The 24681-nt window shown below is 35.0% G+C and overlaps 2 protein-coding genes across 9 annotated transcripts in view; one reads left to right on the top strand and one right to left on the bottom strand.

Moving 5' to 3' along the window:
* The window catches only part of LOC149803295 (rho GDP-dissociation inhibitor 1-like), a 38231-nt gene extending 34713 nt beyond the window's left edge, over positions 1 to 3518 (bottom strand). Inside the window, exon 1 of the mRNA XM_089952990.1 lies at positions 3433 to 3518. The gene's annotated coding sequence lies outside the window, so the exon portion shown is untranslated. The remainder of the gene's footprint in view (positions 1 to 3432) is intronic.
* LOC149803294 (NADPH:adrenodoxin oxidoreductase, mitochondrial-like) overlaps positions 1 to 24681 on the top strand; it is a 74940-nt gene that overhangs the window by 9820 nt on the left and 40439 nt on the right. The window contains exons 1-4 of one of the 8 annotated variants that reach the window (XM_089952983.1): positions 3709 to 3799; positions 14943 to 15131; positions 18365 to 18460; positions 24056 to 24178. In XM_089952983.1, the coding sequence (XP_089809109.1) occupies positions 14946 to 15131; positions 18365 to 18460; positions 24056 to 24178 (405 nt within the window). In that variant the 5' untranslated portion in view covers positions 3709 to 3799; positions 14943 to 14945. Of the gene's footprint in view, positions 1 to 3708; positions 3800 to 4116; positions 4346 to 4517; positions 4542 to 12016; positions 12215 to 13518; positions 13544 to 14942; positions 15132 to 18364; positions 18461 to 22249; positions 23484 to 24055; positions 24179 to 24681 lie in introns of those variants that run through there. The other 7 variants (XM_089952985.1, XM_089952982.1, XM_089952981.1 and 4 more) reach the window with 7 other exon arrangements.

The raw sequence follows: 24681 nt of genomic DNA, 5'->3' as shown, positions 1-24681 counted from the left end.
TGCACAGTGACCTTCAGATTTTTTCAAAGTATGAATTCCATCTTTCTCAAATGGAGAAGCCTAGGTAAAATGTTGACTCAGAGAATATAAATATCAAGGTAGACATCTAGTCATACAAAGACATCTCCCCTGATAATTGTTTTGGTTGACGTCTTGCTGCCTGAATAACAGTACTGTGTAGGATGTGCCCTGATTCATGGGAAAAGCGAAGCCACATTTTCTGGAATATTTCATAAATTTGGCAGCCATATTGAGTGTATGTGTGTGTGTCATTTAGAATTTTAATGTAGCTTTAACAATTTTCCAGTCATATTGCTCTGATGTCTGCAGTGTGGCAGTTTAAAGTGATGTCTAGCACTGGGGCATCATGCCACAGACATGCAGCATAATGTAACACCCAGTCACATTATCCTGACACCAGGCCAACTAGTCCTAACACTAACCTCTTAATGCTTAGCACCTAGCAAGGCAGCTATTAGTACATGTACCATTTTCAGAAGTCTTTGGTATGACTCAGCTGGGGTTTGAACCCACAACCTGCTGCATCTGGGGCAGATGCTCTAACCACTAGGCCACCGTTGCAGTCGGCAGCCCATACTGACACTTTTCCACAAACGATAGTCATATCACTTGATTCAGATTTCACTTACTCTGATTTCTTTTCCTTATCGATTCAAATTCTGACACAAGCAAATGAACGTGTTTTCATGTTCCATTGGCTTACATTTCAGCTGGCTAGAATGTGATGGAAGCAGAAAATCTCAAAATAGGATTAACCTGAAATATGTTCTTCAATGAAATAAACAGAAATATACTGATATTGGAAAAAAGTGTACGGTAGCTTCATTTCATTAATGATACTTATTATCCCTTTAACCTTCTTGGCTTCTATGATATTCCAGCTAACTGAAATGTAGGACAGTGGAAAATGAAAACACATTCATTTGCTTGTGTCTGAATTTGGAAAATTACATCAAAGTAAAGTTCACCTAAAGCAATATGACTTTAATTTGTGGAAAAGCTTGTACATGTATATCGGCTGCCAAATTTGTTAGATATTCCTGAAAATCTGCCTTTCGTTCCAGTCATTTAACCGAGGAAAACGATACACTGTGCCGTTATTTAGCCTAAATTAGGCACCATCATAAACATCAGGGGAGAAGTCTTAGATTGTAGGATTACACCAATAGTAATGTCAGAAAAAAAAGGCAGAGACCTTCTTGATGGTGTATTAATATGCATGCTTTACTAGTCAACTTACATATAAAATGACTACCACCATGTCATCTAACTCTGCATGTTGTTTAATTCTGCGCAATTTGATATTCCTGTAAACAATGGATCATGTGTTGTTTCTGGTCAAATATCCAATTTGTATCAAGAACGAACAATCCTTTTTTTAATTAAGGAAGTGATATTCATAAAGTTTACAAAAATGTCCCATATTTCTACCCTAAATGGACATGAAAATGTGATTTCTAAATGTCAACATGACGACCCTCTCCATGACCTACTTGAACTGTAACCCAGAAAATCCTATTTACTATGTATCTTTTAGAATCATACAAATAAATACAATCTATAAAAGATGGAAATGTATACCTTAAAAGAATAATGCATTTTAATCCAAGTTTCCAATTTTGCAATAAGCCGCCCCGTATGTACAAAATCGTCTGCTATCCAAAATGTCAACTTGCCGCTAGAATGGGATTCTCAAGAAATTACCCAGCATATTGCCTGTTTCTAAACTCTTTAGTAATTTTTTTCCCCCATACACAAGACATTGTAAACACTTTACATCATATTCAATTTTGTAAAACCAGCCACAAACCTGACCTAATTACTCGACATAGCACTAAAACAAAAATTATTGCTGTTGTTGTTGTAGGGTTTAACGCCATTTCAGCATAGGATAGGCTATACATGGCGGCCAGTATAACTGGTGAAGCAAGAACCACCAACCCACGAGAAGCTACTGGCAAGCTTTCTCACGTACCAACATTAGCCGAACCTGAGACTCAAACAAATGCAGACAGCAGTGAGATGGCAGTGATCCAGAACGATGAGCGCTTTAAACCACTTGGGGCCCCAAAACAAAAATAACATATGCTATGTCTTACATTATAGGACTAAAGGGTGGTATCCGTTGTGTCCAAAATTAGTATTATTTTGAACCGAATATTCTGTAGTCTTACAATGTAGGACATATCGATGATTTTGTTTAAGTGTTATGTTGTTCTGATGTTCTTGACATCAGAACCAGTAGTAAAGTTTCAAGAATATCTCATACATTTGGTTGCATATATCGATACTCATCCACTAATGTACGTGTAATTAATATACTTACTGTGCTGTCTTTATCCTGCCGGAATGAAAATATGACACTAGCAAATAGACAGATTTTCATGTTCCACTGACATACATTTGAATTTGTTGCAATGCGACAGTAGTCGAGGTATGCTGAAGTATCTTTAAGTAAGTTGCTTTACAGTTTCAATAGGCATAATATAGTTTTATTCATTTCGTTAATGAATAATATTTAAACTTAACCCGATTTCGGCATTCCCAGCTTTCATTGCTTTCCAGTCAACTGAAATGTAGGCCAACAAAACTTGAAAACAGGTCCATTTCTTTTGTGAGAATTTGAATTTATTAGAGAAAAGATATTTGGGTAAGTAAAGTCTGACTAAAACATTATGACTTTACTTTGTAGAAAAGTGCTGTTATTTTAGTTCCCAGTTGTGTGAGATATTCCTGAAAATTTTACTGTCGTTACAATGTCAGTCGACATCAAAACACACTACACAGCACTGTGAGTTTGGCTGTTAAGACCCTGACGCCCAAAACGTAACTATCAGCGTCTAGGTCTTACATGTAGGACTAAATATTCTGGTGACAATATACCTCTTTTCAAAAGGTAAGCATTGCAGTATTTTACTTTTGTCAATGGGTCGAATTCGGTATGTGTCTTGCTTCAATATTGGTGAACGGAAACCTTAGGTGCGCAGAACAGCGCAACGGCATTGTACAAGTTAGTCCGCCGGTCCTATAAAACCGGTAAACCTGGACACTAATTTTTGATTTTTAGTATGATACTGGAGACTGACATTGTAATAATTTTTACAATTGCTCACGATTTTGTGTGTGTGAAACCGAACAATTGCCATTAAATCAGCTACAGTAGCAAAATATCAAACAACTGTAAACGAATCATAATCAAAGAAACGCATCTACACACCGCCTTATCAAATCCAAATGCGGAAGTCATCAGAACCAATTAAACCCCGTAGGCCACACATGAATCTCTCTTAATATTTTCGAAAAGGAGTGTTCTACAATAAAATCTGGGCTGAATATGAAATAAATTGAAAAATAACTGAACTATGTGCTATACATATTACTTCAAAATACAAGCATATTCATATAACTCACTTTCTGCAGTCCCTAAAAGTGTTCGTCACTGTGCCCCAAAACTGGCGCAAGAAAATTATCACTTCCGGATTAATGGATGTAATTTGGTCGCGAACAACTCGAAAATTTCTATCAATATAGAAGCATCTGGGTCGCATTATTTTGTGACTGTACCAAAAGTGAGCAGAAGAATGAACTTTTAACAACAGTTTTGTTTTCAAACTTTAAATAAAACAATTTTAAATAAAGTTATCGAGACTAACTTTTTACACTGGGAACTATTCCCTACTTAACCTCTCTATTTTACATAGTTGCGGAAAGGATAATAGGAGTTTCTAGTACGCTTTATGTAGGTTAAGATTTAGGATAACTCGTTTCCTAGCTTTAGGTACTGTCTTTTGCTATTCATATAAACAGTTTTAGAATTTTTAATACAGACTTATAGATTAAATAAATATCCATTTAAAAAGTTGCAGTAAATATTATATGGGTTATGAACAGCCCACTTCAAACGGTATATTGCACCTGCTCCGGATCGCACAATATTACAACATGATACCAGTTGACCAAATATACATGCTTGAACAAGTTACTTTACTCAAGTACTTAGCGTGAGACAGAATATTGCTGTGTGTGTGTGTGTGTGCATGGTTAGGCTACAGAGTATAAGGTTTCTATGAGTTTTATTTGTATCTTTTCATATTAAAAAAAAAACAAACAGTATGTCCATTGGGCACGTAAAATGAACACATGATTGATACAGAACAATTAATATTGCTGTTCATCCATGCATTTGACGTACTTGGCCGCATACATCGTGATAAATTTACAATGCCACTTTAAGAAGGAATGTCCACGCTTCCACAGGCAGAAATTTCCAACTAAAAACAAAAAACAAAAAGAGAGAAACGGATCCAATAATTAAATGAACATGGTAATATCAGTTAAGTTAAAATTCATGAAGACTGGTACAAATTTTAAACAAAAAAGATCTATCATAATGCGGTATGGGCAGAGCAGTGAGTTATGTTGTCTCAGAACCAGGGTCGACGTAAGAGGCGGGCGATAAAGACATCAAGCTGGGGGAAGAGGGGGTTTGCATTATTTTGCAGATCATGTTCTTATATTCTGTATGTTACTTAAAAGTACAGCTTTTTCATTAAAATACCTACATTTAGTTATTCTCATAACTATTAATTCATTTGAAAAAAATGGTTTGCAGAAGCACAGAGGCTTGTATCATTGCTTACAATTTAACTATCAGTCTTATATATAGTATTAGTTTATGTTATATGTATGCCTGACAGTTACATTGTAAGCAACGATACGAGTGCTAAAGGTGATGCTCGACCAGGGCGCCATTTCATCCAGCATAAGCATGCAATGGCCCAGTGCACAACTGATGTTTTACAACAAAATGAAAGTGTGTCCACTGTTGGCAGTTGTCAAACTGTGCAGATTTAATAATGTCAAAACTGTGTGTTTTGGAATTTTAATGTACCTTTTAAAAAAATTCAGTGATAGTGCTACCTTGTCTGCAGTGTAGCAGTTTATAGTGATGTCTAGCACAGGGGTACCTGGTGCCACAGAGATGTAGCATGATGTCTCACCCAGTCACATTATCCTGACACCTGGCTGACCAGTCCTGACAATAACTTCTTAATGCTAAGCACCTAGGGAGGCAGCTGTTAGTACCATTTTAAGAAGTCTTTGGTATGACTTGGTGGGGGTTTGAACCCACAACCTCTTGCACCTGAGTTGGATGCTCTAACCACTAGGCCACTGGAGCGGTGTCAAATGTTAAAATTGACACAATTACCCCTAAGTGCAGGTGGTTGGTGCTCGTGACTTGTACAGCAGTTTGAATATTCATCCAGAAACAGAAGTAAGCTCAAAACTCTCATCAGAATCACCTACATAATATGCAGAGGTATCTGGCTGAGTAGTAGATCCTGGTTGAGTTAGAACAACAGACATCTAACCAACAAATCCAAGAGGAACTCCTTCCAAAAGTTTATCATTCCACTTCTTTCCAAGGAAAACGAGGTATGGCAGGATGTGGTTTATAATGGCATAGCCATGCCCAGTGATAATTACATTCTGTGATCTTGATGATGATCAGCCACTGCTTGTGTCTGAGTATATTTACTACCGTAACAGTTCTGGGAAGGGAATGCTCAAATGTTGATTACAGTTTCGTCAATGTTGAGTATTCTCTCTGGCTGACTTTTAAATGGTTGTCTGTAAGGATGGTTGACAGAACCTCAAAATATCAATTTAAATACTTTCCTTGATGCACATTTTGCTTCGAGCATAGACAGTTTTGGGGGTTTGGCAAGCTTTAAATCTGGCCACTTATGCCCATAAAACCAGCAATTGCTAGAAAGTCTGTCACTGATTTTTCTTTCCGCAGGAAAAGCATATATATTCTACTGCAATGTTTTAACCATAACTGATCTTAGTCAAATACTTTAGATGATTTACCAATGGATGCTCTGACTGAAAATTCTTTGTGGCATCAAAGGATACATTTCCTCTAATCCTAGGGGCCCCATGTGGCCGAGTGGTCTAAAGCGCTCTTCGTTATGGATCACTGCCATCTCACCTCTGTCTGCATGGGTTCAAGTCTAGGATTCGGCTAATGTGGGTATGTGAGAAAGCTTGCCAGTAGCTTCCCGAGGGGCAGTGGTTCTTCCCGGGGTCTTCCCGGGTTCTTCCTCCACCATTAATACTGGCCGCCATGCATAGCCTATCGTGTGCTGAAAAAAAAAAAAAACAACGACAACAACATCCTCTAATCCTATCTCAACAGTGGACTCCAGCACACCAAATTCCACAGCTGTATGATATAGTGACTTCAAGCGTGGACTCCAGCACACCAAATTCCACAGCTTTGTGATATACTGACTCAAGAGTGGACTCCAGCACACCAAATTACACAGCTGTGTGATATACTGACTCAAGAGTGGACTCCAGCACACAAATTAAATGCAGTTTAGATTTCTAGAACTGTACTGCATTGCCTCTTCTTCAGACATGAATTAATATATGCATATTTGTACACACACACACAAACACACACACACACACATAATTGAATTGAAAAAGAGAAAAAAGTTTTAGTATTATTGCTTTCTTATTTATGTAGGTATGTTTTGTTCATTGTTAACTATAGGTATGTTTTATTCTGTTTTGGAATGAAATTCCGTGCACAGCTTTGTTAGGATATGTACATTACTACATGTTTATAACTATAAGCATCATCCAACAGATGACACACTGAGGGTAGTTCATAATTGGGATGGGTGTAGATAATATAAGTTCAGTAGGATTTTTGTATTTAGGGATAAATGGAATTGCATGCACTTAACAAAAAGTGAGATTTTGGGTTTTTCAGTCGGGACTTACCAATTTTATATATATTTTTGAGGAGATATTGCTCTGTCAGATTTGTGCACTTCCTGGCTAAAGCTTTTTATAGATAAACAACCACAAGATGTTGAATGTTCAGAACTCCTTGGGGGAAATCCTATTCACTGTGATAATATAGCACAAGTGATAATACAGCATTGGAGTATATGGGAAGACTATGGTTCAGCCGATGATTTAGACATTTTTTTCAGAAACATCCTGTATTCTATACATATTTTGAGCACAGGTTGAAAAGTTTAATTGGGAATTATTCTGCAGTTCCATTTTAGAATAAACTTGTTCTTGGACTTTGTACTAATGACAATACTGAGCCAGTAAATAATTGGCTACTAAGTGTGATTGACTTAATACAGAAAATAATGGATGAACTAGACTTCGAATAATCAACCTTAAATCTCTTTTTCCAAATGGAATTTAATGGTTTTGTGAACATATAACAAAATATAAAGTTGCAACAAAAGTTTGGGAGTTAAAAGCGCAAGAGGAGAAAAAGTATTTTAGCAATTTCATACAAGTTACAAAGTTTTAAACGAAAGTATCCACCACACCATTTTTTAAAATTCCACTAAGGCAAGCGATACTAACAAACCACATTTAAAAAAAACAGCTGAAAAAATGAGAATATTATTAATCAGCTTTCACAACATACATTTCTCATTTGTTATTTTTTAACATTTCCAAATGATTCATAGATGTATCTTTAAAGCTTTCCATTTTGATTGCATTATTTTTTATGATTTTTCTAAATTATTAGGATATATACTGTATGACAACTTGGTGTTTAATCGATAAATTGGCATGTTGTGGATTTTGATCTTTTGTATACCTGAACCCATCTTTTGTTATGTTGTAGTCATGTTGAGGTATCTTGTAGTCATCTTTTGTTATGTTATAGTCATCTTGAGGTATCTTGTAGTCATCTTTTATTATGTTATAGTCGTCTTGAGGTATCTTGTAGTCATCTTGAGGTATCTTGTAATTTAAAGCAGATGCACAACTTCCTTCATAGTTTGGACCAGATAAGTGATTTTTAAAGCCACACCCAATGATATAAATAAGTGGATACAATAAGCTCACAAACTGTAGGTTCCACATGCCAGAAGTTAAGCAAACACAAACACGTTTTATAGTATTAGTATTTTGTGGACATAGTGTAGTATCATGTGCAATCTTGTAGTAAAATATGGTCACTTTGGTTTTAAAGAAAAGGGTTTGTATCATTGCAAATTTACACATAAAAGTGTATGAAGTTGCATGATGCATATATCCTGAAAATGGACAAAGAGTGCAGCCATGTTTGTGTCTCCTTTATATCATTTTCCATTATTTCATATAGTTCTTCATTAATGTCAACACTATGCAGTTGAGTCACCATAACAAGTTTTGTGCAGCCATATTTGGGGATTTGTGCACAGATGACCGGTACATGTTCTCATGCACCCAAACATTTAAAGTTTATTAAAACAACAAAAAAGGTACATCACACTTGGCATGATCCATCTTGTTTGTTGTCATCCACTGTGGTTTCTGAGCAGTAGATGACAAACAGAGAACAAGAAGAGTACTGTTCTTCATAGAATAAAACATGAAGCAAGGGAACAGTGTTTTTCTGTCAGACAGTGCCTCACCCAAAGACACTCCAAGGCTGTCAGGTTTTACATATTTGGGAACCCAGACTGAGTGGCCAGAAGTTAATGTGACCCCAGAGGAGTGGTTACTATTGAACTCTCACATACTATTGTTACGACACTATGGTTTTAAACTTTGTATCTGAAAGAAACAGGACCAAAAGGTTTTGTTGTTGTTGTTGTAGGGTTTAATGCCATTTTTCAGCTCACGATAGGCTATACATGGCAGCCAATATTAATGGTGGAGGAAGAACCCGGGAAAACCCCTGAAAGAACCACCGATCCACGAGAAGCTACTGGCAAGCTTTCTCACATACCCACATTGGCTGAATCCGAGACTTGAACCCATGCAGACAGAGGTGAGATGGCAGTGGTCCATAATGGAGAGCGCTTTAGACCACTCAGCCACTAAAGGTTTGGAAAATTCAACAGATAATTCATTTTTCTGGAATACAAATGAAAATTTAAAAGGAACTTAAAGTATTGTGAATTAAATCCTAAATGATCCTAACAGTTTTATTACAAGTCCAAAAGTATAGTTTTCTGAATGATTTCCAGTACTGAATGTGCTGAAATACAAATCGACTTGAATAGGTTGATGTACAAAAAGTCTTGATGTGTCAGAATGATATAATTAAAAACTGTCTTTGAATAAATTCATAATAATTCCAAAATAGTATTAGTCCAAAAAGTCAAAGAGCACTTTGTAATTCGAATGAATAATTTAAATAAATGATTCCTCTCAAATTATATCAGAATAAAACAGTAAATAATTCCATAGAATGAACTTAAAGTAGAAATTAATGATTTTGTTTACTGGAATCTTACATAAAATCTAGCAACAATAAATTGATCAGGATATGGGTCAAAAGTTCTGTCCTAGAACATTCTAAGTTTTGTAAATAAGGCTAGACCTTGAATTCCAATATCAGTAAACAAATTATTTATAACTTTCAAACAAGACAAAAATCAGGTACACTAAAACTCTATCCTCAATCATGGACAAAAGTTAAGCACACAATATAGATAAACATAACACAATAATAATAATAATAATAATTAATAATGATAATAATAATAATAATAATAATAATAATAATAATAAAAACAAGAAAAAGAAGGAGAAGAACTTTATTGGATGAAGGGTGCATTGCTTGGGAATTAGAATGCTGATTAATCCTAATTGCCTCCTAGATGGGAAAAAGTCTGGCTCAACAACTTCTTTGATCTAATAGCAGAGATTCATAATAAGATCCTGCCTTTTCTTTCCCTGCTGATTCATCTGTGAATGCATGTTTTTCCATCCAATCCCAGAGCTGCTGAACCTACATGCCTGGCTCATATCAAACAAGCACCAGAAAGAAACATTTGTCTTAGCAAGTTGTCAACAGCTAGAGGAAGTATGTCCACCAGTTTGAAAACATATGAGGGGAAATGGAGAGCTTTCTCCAGTTGATAGGAGCAGAAATACATATCTCCCTTACATAGCCTTGTTACATGTACCATCATTAGATAGTTAACTTCTCTTGTGACTCCTAGAGGAAAAAAGTGAGCTTACATCACAAGTCAAAGGCTTCTGTTCCGTCATCAGAAATATGTGTCACCATCATGGAAGGAGAATATAATCCAGAACAAAGACTTGTTCAACCTTATTGCAAAATAAGACTTGTCCGGATTGAATGACATGGTCCTTTGTCTAAAATATAATCCTTTATAGGTTCTGATATGGTTGAATAAGTCATCATTCAGACAACTGTCCAGAGTCTCCATGACTCACTTCTCCTACAAGACTTGCTTCCTACTTGCTATAGCTAGGGCAGCCAGAATCAGTGAGACACATGCCTTATCAGTCAGTCTGATTCTTCTGCAGTTTTGCTATGGTGGCTCATATGATGGCCCCTGATTTCATTGCCAAAAACAGGGAACCTGCTAATGGGGAATAATCTGTTTGTTTTGAAACCACTGATAAGAAGATGGAGATCTTGTTTGATTTTACCATTTGTGCATAGAAGAATGGGACGATGTTTCCATTAGGATCCATAATCCTGGATATGAGGGGTCATCTGATCAGCCAGTATGGAAATAACCTTAAATGAGGTGAATTTCTTAAGCACATTGTTTACGAGGTTATGGCAGTCACCGTTAGTATAGCATTAAACGACAACTGCTCTCTGACTAACATCACCTGAGGCATGGGATGGGGACCAGCTATCTTTAATCTCAGGGACCTCCCACTGCAAAGGGCATAGTATGACCTATTGTAACCTATATCAGAGGTACAACAATGTAGGTTACTCAACTGCTGGAGTTAACATTTGTTTTCCAAATATTACCCATGTGCTAAATTGTGCCTGTATTTCATCCATATGTTAACTCTTGCCTGTATTTCACACAAAGCTAAAGCTGCTCCACATATATTAGGAGACTAGAGAAAGGGCCAGCCTCAAGCTAAGAGGTTGTAACTTCCTCCTTATTCTCCAGGTATATTATGATTTGGTAATGTATTTGAAGAAGAATATTTTTTTATTGAGTAAGATATATTTACCTAATCAAATCCTGCCTGCAGATCAGTCTGGGTTGTCAGCCTTGGGTAAGACACTTTATTCTGATTGCCACAGAATTAAATAACCTATATGTGATGTGCCATAAAACACCAAACTAAGCCAATTCATGTGATGTTTATCTAATCATATTATGGGCATATCCTTTCCAGCCCTCTCCCAGTTACATCCCTGGCATAGTGTGTGCATCCACTTGAGTATAGCTGGCATTTGGCAGAATTTAGCATCAGTTCCTCTATCTCGGGGTAGATCACTCTAGTATGACTGCTGCCTCATCAAGCAGATGACCTATAGCATTTTTGTTGCTAAAACCAACCAAGGATATTTGGTGAACTTCTTTTCCTAGGTGTGTAGGGCTGAATTTATGAGATTGTAGATGTAGTTCTAACATTATGATTGGGTAAGTATTATTGGAAAAACATATTTTACTTTTGAAAAATTGGTTTCCTTTTATAAGTATAAAAGTAAATGGTAAAACATTTCCTTGAAAAAAATATAACATCCATATTAAATAAGAATACATCACATACAATTATCTTGTGGTATTTTATGTAGATATTTATGTAAAATAACAGAGATGGGAAGTTACTAAACATATTTCTTCTTTCCTGATCAATATATTTGCTTGTCATTGTGAAAATTCACTTGCCCTTGGCAACATGCATAAGGAATTTTGAATGCCTGCCTTGGTATTTCTCTTGCCCAATAGGAGGAAATGAGGGCTGAGATCAGATGCCCAAAAGTATTCTCAGTAAGAAATGTGCAGCTAAAATTTTATCTTGGATGGTCTGTTACTGTATGTGAGCTATCAGAGTATTGTCCATTCATGGTCTCGGTGATAAGACCTTGGCTGTAAGAAACTGATGTTAGTTGCAAGTTTATCTTGTAATGAAGAACCTGCCTCAGTTGCATTAATTAAATGGCTGGTCTGTCTTTGGAACATTTTCGTTGACTTTGACTAATTTGTTGTTATTATTGTTGTAGGGTTTAACACCATTTTTCAGCACAAGATAGGCTATACATGGTGGCCAGTATTAATGATGGAGGAAGAACCTGGGAAAACCCTGGAAAGAACCACTGGCCCACGAGAAGCTACTGGCAAGCTGTCTCACGTTTCCACGCTGACCGAGCCTGAGACTCAAACCCACGCAGACAGAGGTGAGATGGCAGTGATCTGTAAAGGTGAGCACTTTAGGCCACTTAGCCACACGGGGCCCCAATTGATGAGTATTGAAAACATCTTGGAGTTCTTTTCTTGCTTATTTTCTGACTTAACATTTTCACAAGACACTGTAAGTGCAGTATGAAATTCTTTGCTATTGTCTTTAACATTGAATATGATATCATGAATACAAAAATCTTTTTAACTTGTCACAGACAATTCCACTATATATGCACAGTTTAGTTAAAGCTATAGCTCTCACATATCCACACTGGCCGAGCCTGATTGAGATGGCAGTGATCCGTAATGGTGAATGCTTTAGACCACTCAGCCACTCAGGGTCCATTGGACTATTTTGTAATAATGAATGAGGGACAGTGATGATTTGTTGTTATTGATTATTCTCCTGAAATAGGATTACCTTATTTGAAATCTTAAAAAAGAGGACACTCCGGAGAGGTGGTGTATCTGTGTCATTTTCTACCAACTCTCACTGTATTAATGTGTTATATATATAATAGCTGAGATTGATGATAATGTCCTGTAAATGTTTTGTGTGTGTCACATGATTTACACAAGGAAGAGCATAAGACAAAGAATAGCTGCATCAGAGAAGACATATTCGAAATGGAATTTCAGCATTCAAAGTGGAATTATGTCTGTGAAAGGAAATATCTGTTTGTAAAATGAATTGTAAATAAATAAATGTTTTCATTGTTATTTATTTGAAACTTTGTTATGTTTTTAATAAATGTATATACTGTAAGCTGAATAATTGAACTAATTACAGACAATTCCATTTTGTAAGCCAGAATTCAATTTCTTATTTGAAATTTACATTTTTAACAATTAGGGATATTTTGAATACAAAATGTATAATTTACCACAAATAAAAATAATGCATTCTTTTTTTTAAAAGCTTTTCTATTCTAGAATTTAATGAAGAGAGATATAGTAATTTGCATATGGGTAATTTCCATTTCACACAAGAGGTCTTAAAATCTATATATAATGTGATGAAATATCACTGTTTTAAATATTTCTGTTCAAAATAATAAAGATAACTAATTCAATCAAATTAGGATTAATAATTTTGAATTAAAGGTTTATTTCAAAGATGTAATACAAAAAGCTGAAATATAATTCCACTTTTCGTATAAAAACCTCTATTAACTCCATTTAATAAAAGAACTTCTTTGTGCATTATTCACCCACCTGATTCAGTGTTACTGAGAAAAGGTGAACTTCACAAATTTTGTTGATTTTTTAGAACCTCTTTCTTAGCAACTATGCCACAGAGTGGAGAAAAGGCTGGAGGCAGGACTCCATAAAAATCTAAGTATTTACAGGTCAATGCTTCGTTATGCTATCAAGTTACTCAGTTCAATAAATTTTGGTTCATTTTCATATTTCTTTTATTAAAAAAACTGTTAGGAGAGTTCTTTTTTTATGATTTACACTTTCATTTTTGTATTATTTATTTATTTATTTATTTTCTCCAAACAGAATCCTTCTCATTCTTGGATCCACCACCATGTCAAGAAGTTGAAATACTTCAAGTTACTAGTACAGCTGGTGATTAAAACCACTCTCCATTCCCATGTTAATAAAAAAATGTCTTGTTTTTTTTGTAAATAGATGTAAATGGTAAATACTGAAAAATGATTTGGTGTGAGTGTTGCAGCAATAGGATCGGGATTTTTTTTTAAGCACCCCTCCTCATTCTTGGCTTTTTCCATTTAGTCTCATATCATTTCTTACAATTTATCTACAAATCATTTGTGTACTATATAAATCTTGATTTCTGGGAGGAGTTTGGAAGTAAAATCCAAAAATACACCCATCATATATATATTCATGATTGGAATATCTACTATCACTGTTACAAACTCCAAATCATCAATGTTTTTTGGCACCAAAATTGTTTATGTTTCAGGCACCGGTGCAGTCTTTTCATTGTGTTCCACTATATGTGTTCTTGAACAAAGCTGATTTTTTTGTCCTACCTCATGCAGTTGGGTCTGCAAGCTTTAAATAGGAGTGCTTTTTTAGCACTTGTCACTTTCAGTTGATATATATATATAGAGTAATACCTGTCTTGAGATCACCTGTCTTGAAAGACCAGGTTCTCCATGTACAGATTTATTGATTATATAGTATTAAGACCTGCTATGAGGGACCACCTGTCTTGAGAGACCATTATGTTCTGGTAGAACGAGTAGTCTTTTAAGACAGTTTCCACTGTGATTTTATGTATTTATATACATACATACATATATAATACACTGTGACATTTATACTACATGTCATCCTCTCCTTTACCTAGTCCTTCATCAGTCCTTTAATCCTGATGAGCTCATGCACACTTCTTTGTAAATCAGCAGTGTTTGATAAAGAATAGCAGGGCAAAATCCTGGACATTTTTAAGTATTTAAAAAAACCAGACTGGCTGAGGATATAAAGACAGAAAAGGACATGTTCAGGTAAAAGAGGATATATGGTGACCTTATCCTGAAAGTATTAGTTATCAAGTTTGAAATTCCACTGCGACTTTGCAGCAAAACTTGCTTGTTTTGCCTGTATAAGCAGAAAGCTTGGTTCAGTGTTAAAGCATTATGTTAAAATTTTGAAGATCACATATTTAAGGTTTATGGTTTATATACTGATATGCCTGTCCTTTAGTATGATTATGGTCAATGATATTTTGTGTAACAGGTGATAAATAAGGTTCTACGTTTTCTCCTTCAGATCATGAATCTTGGTGTACAGAGTTGGTTGAGGATGCAACACTATCCACATTTTCTCCGCAAGGTGCTAAGGCAGCTGGGAAACAAGAGTCAGAGTCAAAGCAGTAGCATGCACAGAGATGGAATTCCTCATATCTGCATTGTCGGCAGTGGGCCTGCTGGATTTTACACAGCTCAGCAGCTGCTTAAAGTAATTCATGTGTAGGAAGATAATCTTAAAACATAGATACACTACCTCAGAAGCAACTACAGCTGAAATTGCTCAAGCATCCTAATATGTAGAACAGGCATTAAGGTTAATTCTATAGGTACAATCAACATGATTACACTTGAGGTCCTTTTTGGTTGACTTTTTATAACCAAAGTAAATTGTTCATGTTTCTGAATGTAAATGACCTTTAGTTGAAAAGGTTTTTCTTAATTTTCCAATACACAGTTTTAAATGCTTAACATTTATGCTGGTGTGAATAAGTTCAGTTTTAAATTCTTTTGTCTCAGAAAATTACCTTTTAATGGTGTATATCAGATCTCAGTGTTGGAGATAATTTTTTAATCAGGTTCTAGGTGCCATGTGTATGCTGTAAATCATAAAATTTTAGTGAATCTTTAGTTTCAGCATATTTGCATTAAAAATGTTATCAAATTACCAGTGTGCAAAGAAAATTGGGGGATTGTAATAGCTTTATGCTTTTTAAATTAAAACAATGTGTATTCCCATGCTATGTTAACAAACAAATGAATCATGATTGCTACAATTCCAGCACATTGGAGTTATCTAACTTCAGATGCAAAATGCAATTGCTACCAGTACTAGGAGATGTTCAAATAAAATTATATAAACATTAATTACAGTATTTCTTATGAATAACATCACAGGCCCATCTAGCATAGCATGGTGCTCATAAAATGATGGTATCTAACCGCTATGTCAGAATTGCCATCTTATAACATTATGGATTATGATCATATTATCACAGGATTTTAATATCAATGAAATTTTAGTGAAAATTAGTTCTGTTGCTACATTTGACGGGTTTTTTACAAGCTTGCTGATATTTTTGGTCTACAGTCTGTGTGTGTGTATATATATATCAATCTTGTAACCCAAGAGGTTGTTGGGGCACAACTTCACAACCAATTCTCTCCATCTTTCTGTGTTTTCTACTGCCTTTTGGGAATCTCCATACCCCATGCCTGTCCACTCTTTAACGTTGTTTTCCCACCTCCTTTTCTGTCTGCCTTTTCTTCTGCACCCGCTCTCTGTGCCTTGCAAGATTGTTTTTGCCAGTCCAGATGATCTTGAGATATGACGGTACCATGTAGGTTTGCATTTTTTCACAGTGGTCCTGAGGTCTGTGTTGGGTCCTATGGTTCATTGGATCTTGCTGTGGAACATTTTGTTGGTTTCATGTTCAGTGTGTGAGATGCCCAAGATCTTGTTCTAGCATCTCATTTGGAAGGTTGGGTCCTTTTTGTTGATCTGATGTGAATGTCCATGTTTCAAAAGCATACAGAAAAATGGATATGACAGTAGATCGCATCAGTTTTAATTTGAAACTAAGAGCAATGGTTTTGTCCTTCCATATTGGTCTCTACCCTGTTATTGCTACTGTTGTCTGGCCAATTCTGCAAAGTGTATATGTGATTCAGGATTGCAGGTCTGGGCAATCCTGCAAAGTGTATATGTGATTCAGGATTGCAGGTCAGGGCAATCCTGCAAAGTGTATATGTGATTCAGGGTTGCAGGTCTGGGCAATCCTGCAAAGTGTATTTGTGATTCAGGGTTGCAGGTCTGGGCAATCCTGCAAAGTGTATATGTGATTCAGGGTTGCAGGTCTGAGCAATCCTGCAAAGTGTATATGTGATTCAGGGTTGCAGGTCTGGACAATCCTGCAAAGTGTATATGTGATTCAGGATTGCAGGTCTGGGCAATCCTGCAAAGTGTATATGTGATTCGGGGTTGCAGGTCTGGGCAATCCTGCAAAGTGTATATGTGATTCAGGGTTGCAGGTCTGGGCGATCCTGCAAAGTGTATATGTGATTCAGGGTTGCAGGTTATCAAGATTCATCTGATAGATAGATATAGCTAAATTTAACCAGCTGATCATTGTGATGTAAAGATCAATAAAATGAATTTTAATTAAATTAAGCTTCTCACTTATTTAGACAGTTATAAAACAAAGGTTTTACCAAAACTTCCATTTGATTTATTTTAATTGCATTCATGTTGTTAGAATTAAATTGCACTGGCAATTATAATGAATGGTCTTAAGGCAGTTGACTAAGTGAATGACAGTAAGAACTGTGCCATGCGCTATTAATTGAGTAGGAACTAAGTTCAGATAATCATGAATCAACTTTATTGGAGGCAGTTGATAATTCATGTCACTAAATGACTTAAAAATAATGCTGATATTGAAGGTCTGTAAGCATTACTTAAAGATCATATCTGCATTGATTAGTCTTGTGGATGGCAGTTAGTGAGGCAGCCGAATGAAATATTAGTGAAGAACAAATTAGGTGGTACATTCAGATTTATTGGCAGTAACTGACTGGGGATGGTTAGGCACGAACAGGCCATGTTGAAGCATCTTTCTGCAAATCAGAAGGCTTGTCTTTATGCAGATTTAACTGTATGTTGCATATACACACACACACACACACACACACATACATACATGTAAAGACTGCCTTAGTGAAGCATCTTTCTGCAATTTGGAAGGGTGGTCTTTATAAGGATTTAATTGTGTGTTGTTAGATCATTCTTCTTTGGGTCATCAGATTCATAGTTAATGACAACTATAAAGTCCACAACAACTGTTAACCAGTGAATTAATGGGAATTCTTAACAATTGAAATCTTGTTACAGTTGGATCAACACAGCCTCGTCATTCGGATATTAAGTGTATTGAATCAAACAGAAATATCCGAAATGTTCCTTACATTTAGCTGTAAATATTTGAATCTAAATTAAAATCAAATCTAAATTAAATGTAATGATTTTATAAGCATTTAAAATTAATTCTCCAATTTATTTTTGGTTCCATTCAGATTTATTTTTAAAAAGAGTAAGCTGCCTTCCAACTTTTGGGCATCCTGCCTTAAAATTTTTATTGTTGGTGCTAATTTGTTGTACTATACCAACAAAATAAAGTATGTCTTGTATAGGTTTCTGGATTTTGGTTGCATGCTTTTAACCATAATAGTGTTGTTTTTTCTGTCCTCTTTTTGAAAGATGCATAGGCTTGTAGAAATAAATTATCACAGAATCAATTTATGCCTTTGATATGTTATCAAAGGATGACCCATAAAATGGCAGGTAGTGGTTGTAAGAGAGGTACTTATGAAAGTTTGTGATACAGGTGAACTATCAATAGAGCTTCTTTTGATTTCACCATGACTAGTTCAATTTTCCATTAACAGGGTCATCCATCTCTAAGAGTTGATATTTTTGAAAAGTTACCTGTACCGTTTGGACTTGTCCGATATGGTGTGGCACCTGACCATCCAGAAGTCAAGGTAAACATTGGATTTATCATCAGAGTCAAGACAGTCACTCATGTTGATTAGCGTAGCATGCTTTATAAAATCAATAGTTTCTATTTTAACAATGATCCTCATATGAACTACTACTAATTTTGAGTTTATACTGAAAAATTCATAAATAGTGATTGAAATGGGTTGCATATGATGTAAAGTAGTGATCAGCTAGATGAATGTCCAAAATCTTTCAGTGTGCTTCTGATTATTTGATGATCCACACCATTGCACAGGGATTGAAGCCAAATGTCCATGTTTTCTTTTTATAATAACATAAGAGACCTTTCAGATGATGTCATTTCCATGAAGATGCTAAATTAAATATCTGATTTATGAGACAGGTATGAGCACACAGGCAGGAAATAAATTACTTGGGATTTTATCCAAACCATGAAATATATTAGACAAAAAGTTTTACTAGCTCACTCCTGTTTGTGTTTTTTTTAAATATATTATTATTATTATTATTATTATTCAAAAAACAACATTTTTTAAAGGTTAGAATGTATTTATATTCCCCAGAGGACAAACGTTAGACATAAATCACATTGTAAATGAAACACAATGCCAAAAATTAAAATGTAAAAATGATATAGAATTCTCAGTTTTAGAAATATATGTGTAAACATTTTATACCCAGTTTATCTCATTTTTCCTCTTCATATACATCACCCAATCATTAGAAATACATCAGATTCCACAACCTTGTAATTCAAACCCTCCCATATCCAGTCCAGCATTCGCACAGTTTTGATCATTTGCCTATGACAGGCTAACAAACCAGGGTCCAGTCCATTGTTTCCATGGAGAGATCAGAGAAAAAGAGACCCCAGGGCATGGCAAGTAGGGAAATCCTCCTCAAGTTCTTTCTCGTAACTAAGACCAGTTTCCAAGGGTCACTGATGACAAGAGATGGGGAGATAAGAATCAGTTTCAACCCAGCTTCTATCCCAATTAAAATTTTCTACAGAAAATGACATCATGCCAGTATGACCCTTTTTCAACATGCCAGCATGGCAAGACTTTAGCACTTTGCTAAGAAATGGGAGAGATTCTGTCCTGATGACCCGTGGGCCATGCAAGTAATCTCATAGGGCTTCCAGATCACGTTCAGTAACCATCTCATCAAAAGGATTCCCTTTGCTTCAGGTTTCTCAAGAGAATTCTATGACGTTGACCATCTGTAGCTAGAAATAAATATTTATAGAAAGCAAGCATGATATTGATCATAAGCTCACTAGGATTTTTCCTGGTTCCAGAGATGCATCTAGGCTGCAGGATTGTGGTATTCCTGCTTAAAGTTTTAGTATGACTCAAAATCATATTTGCCTTGCACTGGATATTATGAAAAAAGTTGATGAATGCAGTTTCCAGTTTTGACTGTGCACATTTAAAAAACAAAATGAAAAAAAATGAGAATGACCCGACAGTGATGTCTATATCAGCTATACTTTTGTTGAATATAGGATGTAAAGATGCTCTTTTCGTGATACTTTCTATCAACAACTTGACAACTGTTTCGCAACAAACACATGCTAACTATTGGTTCTACCTAGAAATTGTAACAATCAAACCAGCTGTATTGAAACATGGTAAAAAATTGGCACCAAGAATGATTGTTCAAAATGGAGCTTAGTTTTCAAAGGGAGTGTACTCTGTAATTGTATCTAGTCATGTGACAAACTATGGCCACAAATAAAACGTTGTTAGATTTTTTACAAAGAAAAGAAAAATGCTCTAATTTATCTGTATATGCTTCAGAACTAGCAGACACACAAAATGTTCAACCAAGCCCCTTTGACTCTGGTCAACAAGAAGGAAAACAGTGAAGATGCTCAACACAGCTACTCAGAGTCCCGCAAGAAACAGCAATAAAACTCCTTTTTGAGTCAAGTCCCAACAAGAAATGGATATACGCTTTCCAAAAGGATTGAAGGCAAAATAAATCAATGCGCTTAACAAATGACAAAAGAGACATTTTTTGCAAGTGGTGCGTTAACACTGGGAATAATACTAGTATGACATGAGGAAATAATAATTTTCACATTTTTATGTTAGACATGTTGAATTACCATTGCATCAACAAGCAGTGATGACTTAGAACTGAGTAAAAAAAGTGAAAATTTGAAAACTAATGCCATCATTAGAAAGTCTGATTCTTTGCAAATGCTATGGATGTAGCCTATCATATGGCTAAAGGAAACTTAAATCAGCAAATTCTTAAGCTAGCAGCTATATCTGTCATTATTCCATCTCAAACTGGGGACTGTGAATGAGATTCAGTCATCTGAATGCAGGTAAGTCCTGTGATTGTCAAAATAGAAGGATCTCGGTACAAGGAATTTTCTTTGAGATACCCCTTGCAAGCCACAAAATGAAAAAGGACAAAAGACTTTTGAAGAAATTCATTTTTAACTGGCAATGGATGTGGCTTGAAATTATAATTTATGAATGCAAGGTTTATATTGCAAAACTGATCATTTTAAATTTAGGAATAAATGATTGAAGCTGACTAATTCAAGTTATATTGTTGCCAGTAACTTTGTAAATTTAGATTTTCATTGTTTGAGATTGAAATAGTGCAAAATATGTAAATATTAAATGTTAGACCAGATAGAAAATAAATGTTTTATGGTTGTGCATTACTTTTCCTGACACAGGTGTCAGCCTTATTGGTCTAAAACTTGATTTTCTTGGAGCCCGTTTATTAAGTGCCTCCCAAAGTGTGAAAACAATGGGGCTGTGCCCAAATGAAGGACAACCTTTGTGGTTCCAAAAACTAGTGGCAAGCACCATCCAGTTATAGATTTAAGCACTCTCAATCAAGTTATTCAGGCACAATGGTTCTGATTGGACACAAAAATTGGCTGTTAGCTCATTGGAAAATTCTTGGTGAAATGGGGAGCATCATGCACCAGTTCAGGACACTTCATTCAGTCAAAATATAAGTTGCTGGGTTTCAAAAAAATCATGGACAGAATCATGTCACAATTCAGAACAACATGCCATCAAACTACAGGATAACAAAAGTACCACTTTGTTTTTTAATGTATGAGGTTTTGAAATCCCTTGTTTCACTTCAGCTTCACCTTGGATTCTTTGCAAACAAGAACAAAACTGATCCTATCTCATTTTAAGACTTAATCCACTTGGGGCATGGAGTTCAGAACCTCAGTGATCTGTGTCCGTCTTCCTCAAGAAAGTGGATAATTGTTTTTCTAGTTAAGCAACTGAACTAGCATGTATCTCATCGTAGATCGCTTGCAGCAAGAGACACAAAAAGCATGGTATGCATGGATATTTTACCCGTACTAATACTCATTCTCTTGTAGATTTAAGGCAAGTTCTTCTCTAATTAACATACTGGTCTTTTGGATCTTGTCAATGAGTGCATGTTCTCCATTTTTGTTCTACAGCCATAGGGATAAGTGTTACATTTTTATTTTATTTGATATGCAAAGCATATTCAGTTTTTAATGTTGCAGCATGAAATGTTGCCTTTACCACTATGTGGATTTGAAACATTGTGAACTTTTAAATTGTTACAGGTTGCTATTAAGAGTTTAATTTAGTATCATGTATCTATAGATTTTAATTCCGTACCTGTTATTATGACCAGTTTGGTTTTATTTTAGCTGTGCATATGTGTGTGCAGGTATATCAGGCCGTCTGTATGTCTGTATAGGGATGGAAGCAGGTGTGACCATCAAGACCATACAAGGATGGAACTGCTGATTTGTAAACTTGTGCGCATGGTGGATCCATGAAGGGTGGGTGTGGCCAATATAAGTGGTGGGCCAACACAAGAATTCAGGAGAACTGTGTGGTTTGACAATGGACACGTGGACCAGGTCAAAATGTTTAGTTAGCAAGTTTTTACAAGTATTTATATGATTCATGTTATGAATCTACGAACTGTACAAATGACTGTGAGTCACAAGTCATATGTTTGTTTCAATTGTTTATGTTGTTTCAGCTGAGTACATGGAACATATGGTGTGTTTCAATTTAGTACAGTTGAGTTACTTTCATTACGTGAGATTATCTGAATCTTATTTTCATTACATGAGATTATATGAATCTTACTTTCATTACATGAGATGTCATGAATCTTACCTTCATTACATGAGATTATATGAATCTAACTTTCATTACATGAAATTATATGAATCTTACTTTCATTACATGAGATTATATGAATCTGACTTTCATTACATGAGATTATATGAATCTTACTTTCATTATATGAGATTATATGAATCTTACTTTCATTACATGAGATTATATGAATCTTACCTTCATTACATGAGATTATATGAATCTTACTTTCACTACATGAGATTATATGAATCTTACCTTCATTACATGAGATTATATGAATCTTACTTTCATTACATGAGATTATATGAATCTTACTTTCACTATATGAGATTATATGAATCTTGCCTTCATTACATGAGATTATATGAATCTTGCCTTCATTACATGAGATTATATGAATCTTACTTTCACTATATGAGATTATATGAATCTTGCCTTCATTACATGAGATTATATGAATCTTGCCTTCATTACATGAGATTATATGAATCTTTCTTTCATTACATGAGATTATATGAATCTTACCTTCATTACATGAGAATATATGAATCTTTCACTACATGAGATTATATGAATCTTGCCTTCGTTACATGAGATTATATGAATCTTACTTTCATTACATGAGATTATATGAATCTTACTTTCTTTACATGAAAATATGTGAATCATATTTTTGTTTTCCCATTTGTGAATGTTTTGTGTAAAGTAATTGAATGAGTCGTATGCTTAGAGCATGAAAGAATCACACTGTATTTGTAGAGTGTATACATATTTGTATTAATTCATTTCATAAACTTCATCTTTCATCACATTGTGTTATGTTGTCATTTAATCCAAGCATCCATTCATGTCAATCCTTTTACACAGATGTCAGGAAACTGTTGCCAGGGACATCTTCAGGGTATATGGACGAGACTCTCTTCACTTCTTACCTATTCTCCTAATATATAATAATCATTTTATGTTCCTGAAGAAGTAAATAATTTATATACACTTAGCTGATCATAATATAAGCACTTCCATACACTTCCTGAAGTTACATGCTTGGATGAGTATGCATATTCACTCCAGAAGTAACTAATGAATGATTGGACATCATTGCTTCTATCCAAGAGGAGACCACTTTTTTCTGACTTCTGCTTGGGGAATCAGACAGTGTTGAAGCTTTTTGTTGTTCAAACAAAACACAAGACATGGTTAATTTATTTTTTGTTATTTTTGCCTGGGATTGCTGGCAAGTGCAAGTACACATTATAATTACATATTTATTGAAGGAACATATTTCATATCATAAATTGGCTTAAATTAATTAATTTATTTATTTTTACCCAGAAATGCTGGATTTGCAAGATTGTACAAGTATTTTAATGCATTATGATTACATATTTATTGAAGGAACATATTTTAAATCAGAAATTGGTTTCTCTATGTCAAATGAATTCTTACACTTGATTTAATTACTTCTATTCACAGAATGTGATTAATACATTTACTCAGACAGCCAACAATGATAGGTGTTCTTTTCTTGGGAATATTCAAGTGGGCAAGGACATTACAGTCACCGAATTACTAAAGATTTACTCTGCTGTTGTGTTGGTGAGTTGACATATTGTTGGTTAGTACTCCACGGTTGATCCTTTTATAAGTATTATTATTATTAGTTGTAATAGTAGTATAACTCTAACAACTAATCTTACAGCTTGTACCAATCATCATAATTTATCTGGTACCATATTGATTCAGTATTTTGACATTGCTATTTAATCTAAAGTTATTAAGTGTAAAATAAAAATGTCATGCCTTTTATGAAAATCCTTTGACCTATCAAAAATATTTTATTTTTAAATTGATCTAAATTTGACAGTTTTCACTTAATTAAATTTTTCGTATATGTTAAACTATTCACATTTTCAATGACAGTTACTTATCAATTACATATACTGCATGGTGTGAAATATCTGTTCATCCAGTTCTGCTAATAAGTGGTGAGATGGTAAAGACAGGTGATTTCCCAAATGTTGAGTCATATTATGGTCTCTTGTCCGACGGGAAGAGTAGCAAGTAAAAAATTGTTTCAATCCCTGAATCAATAAGTTTGT

The sequence above is a fragment of the Sinohyriopsis cumingii genome, chromosome 3 (assembly GCF_028554795.1).
Source record: "Sinohyriopsis cumingii isolate HCF-2022 chromosome 3, ASM2855479v2, whole genome shotgun sequence".
Classification (NCBI taxonomy): Eukaryota; Metazoa; Mollusca; class Bivalvia; order Unionida; family Unionidae; genus Sinohyriopsis; species Sinohyriopsis cumingii.
This window is presented reverse-complemented; position numbering and strand designations above follow the sequence as displayed.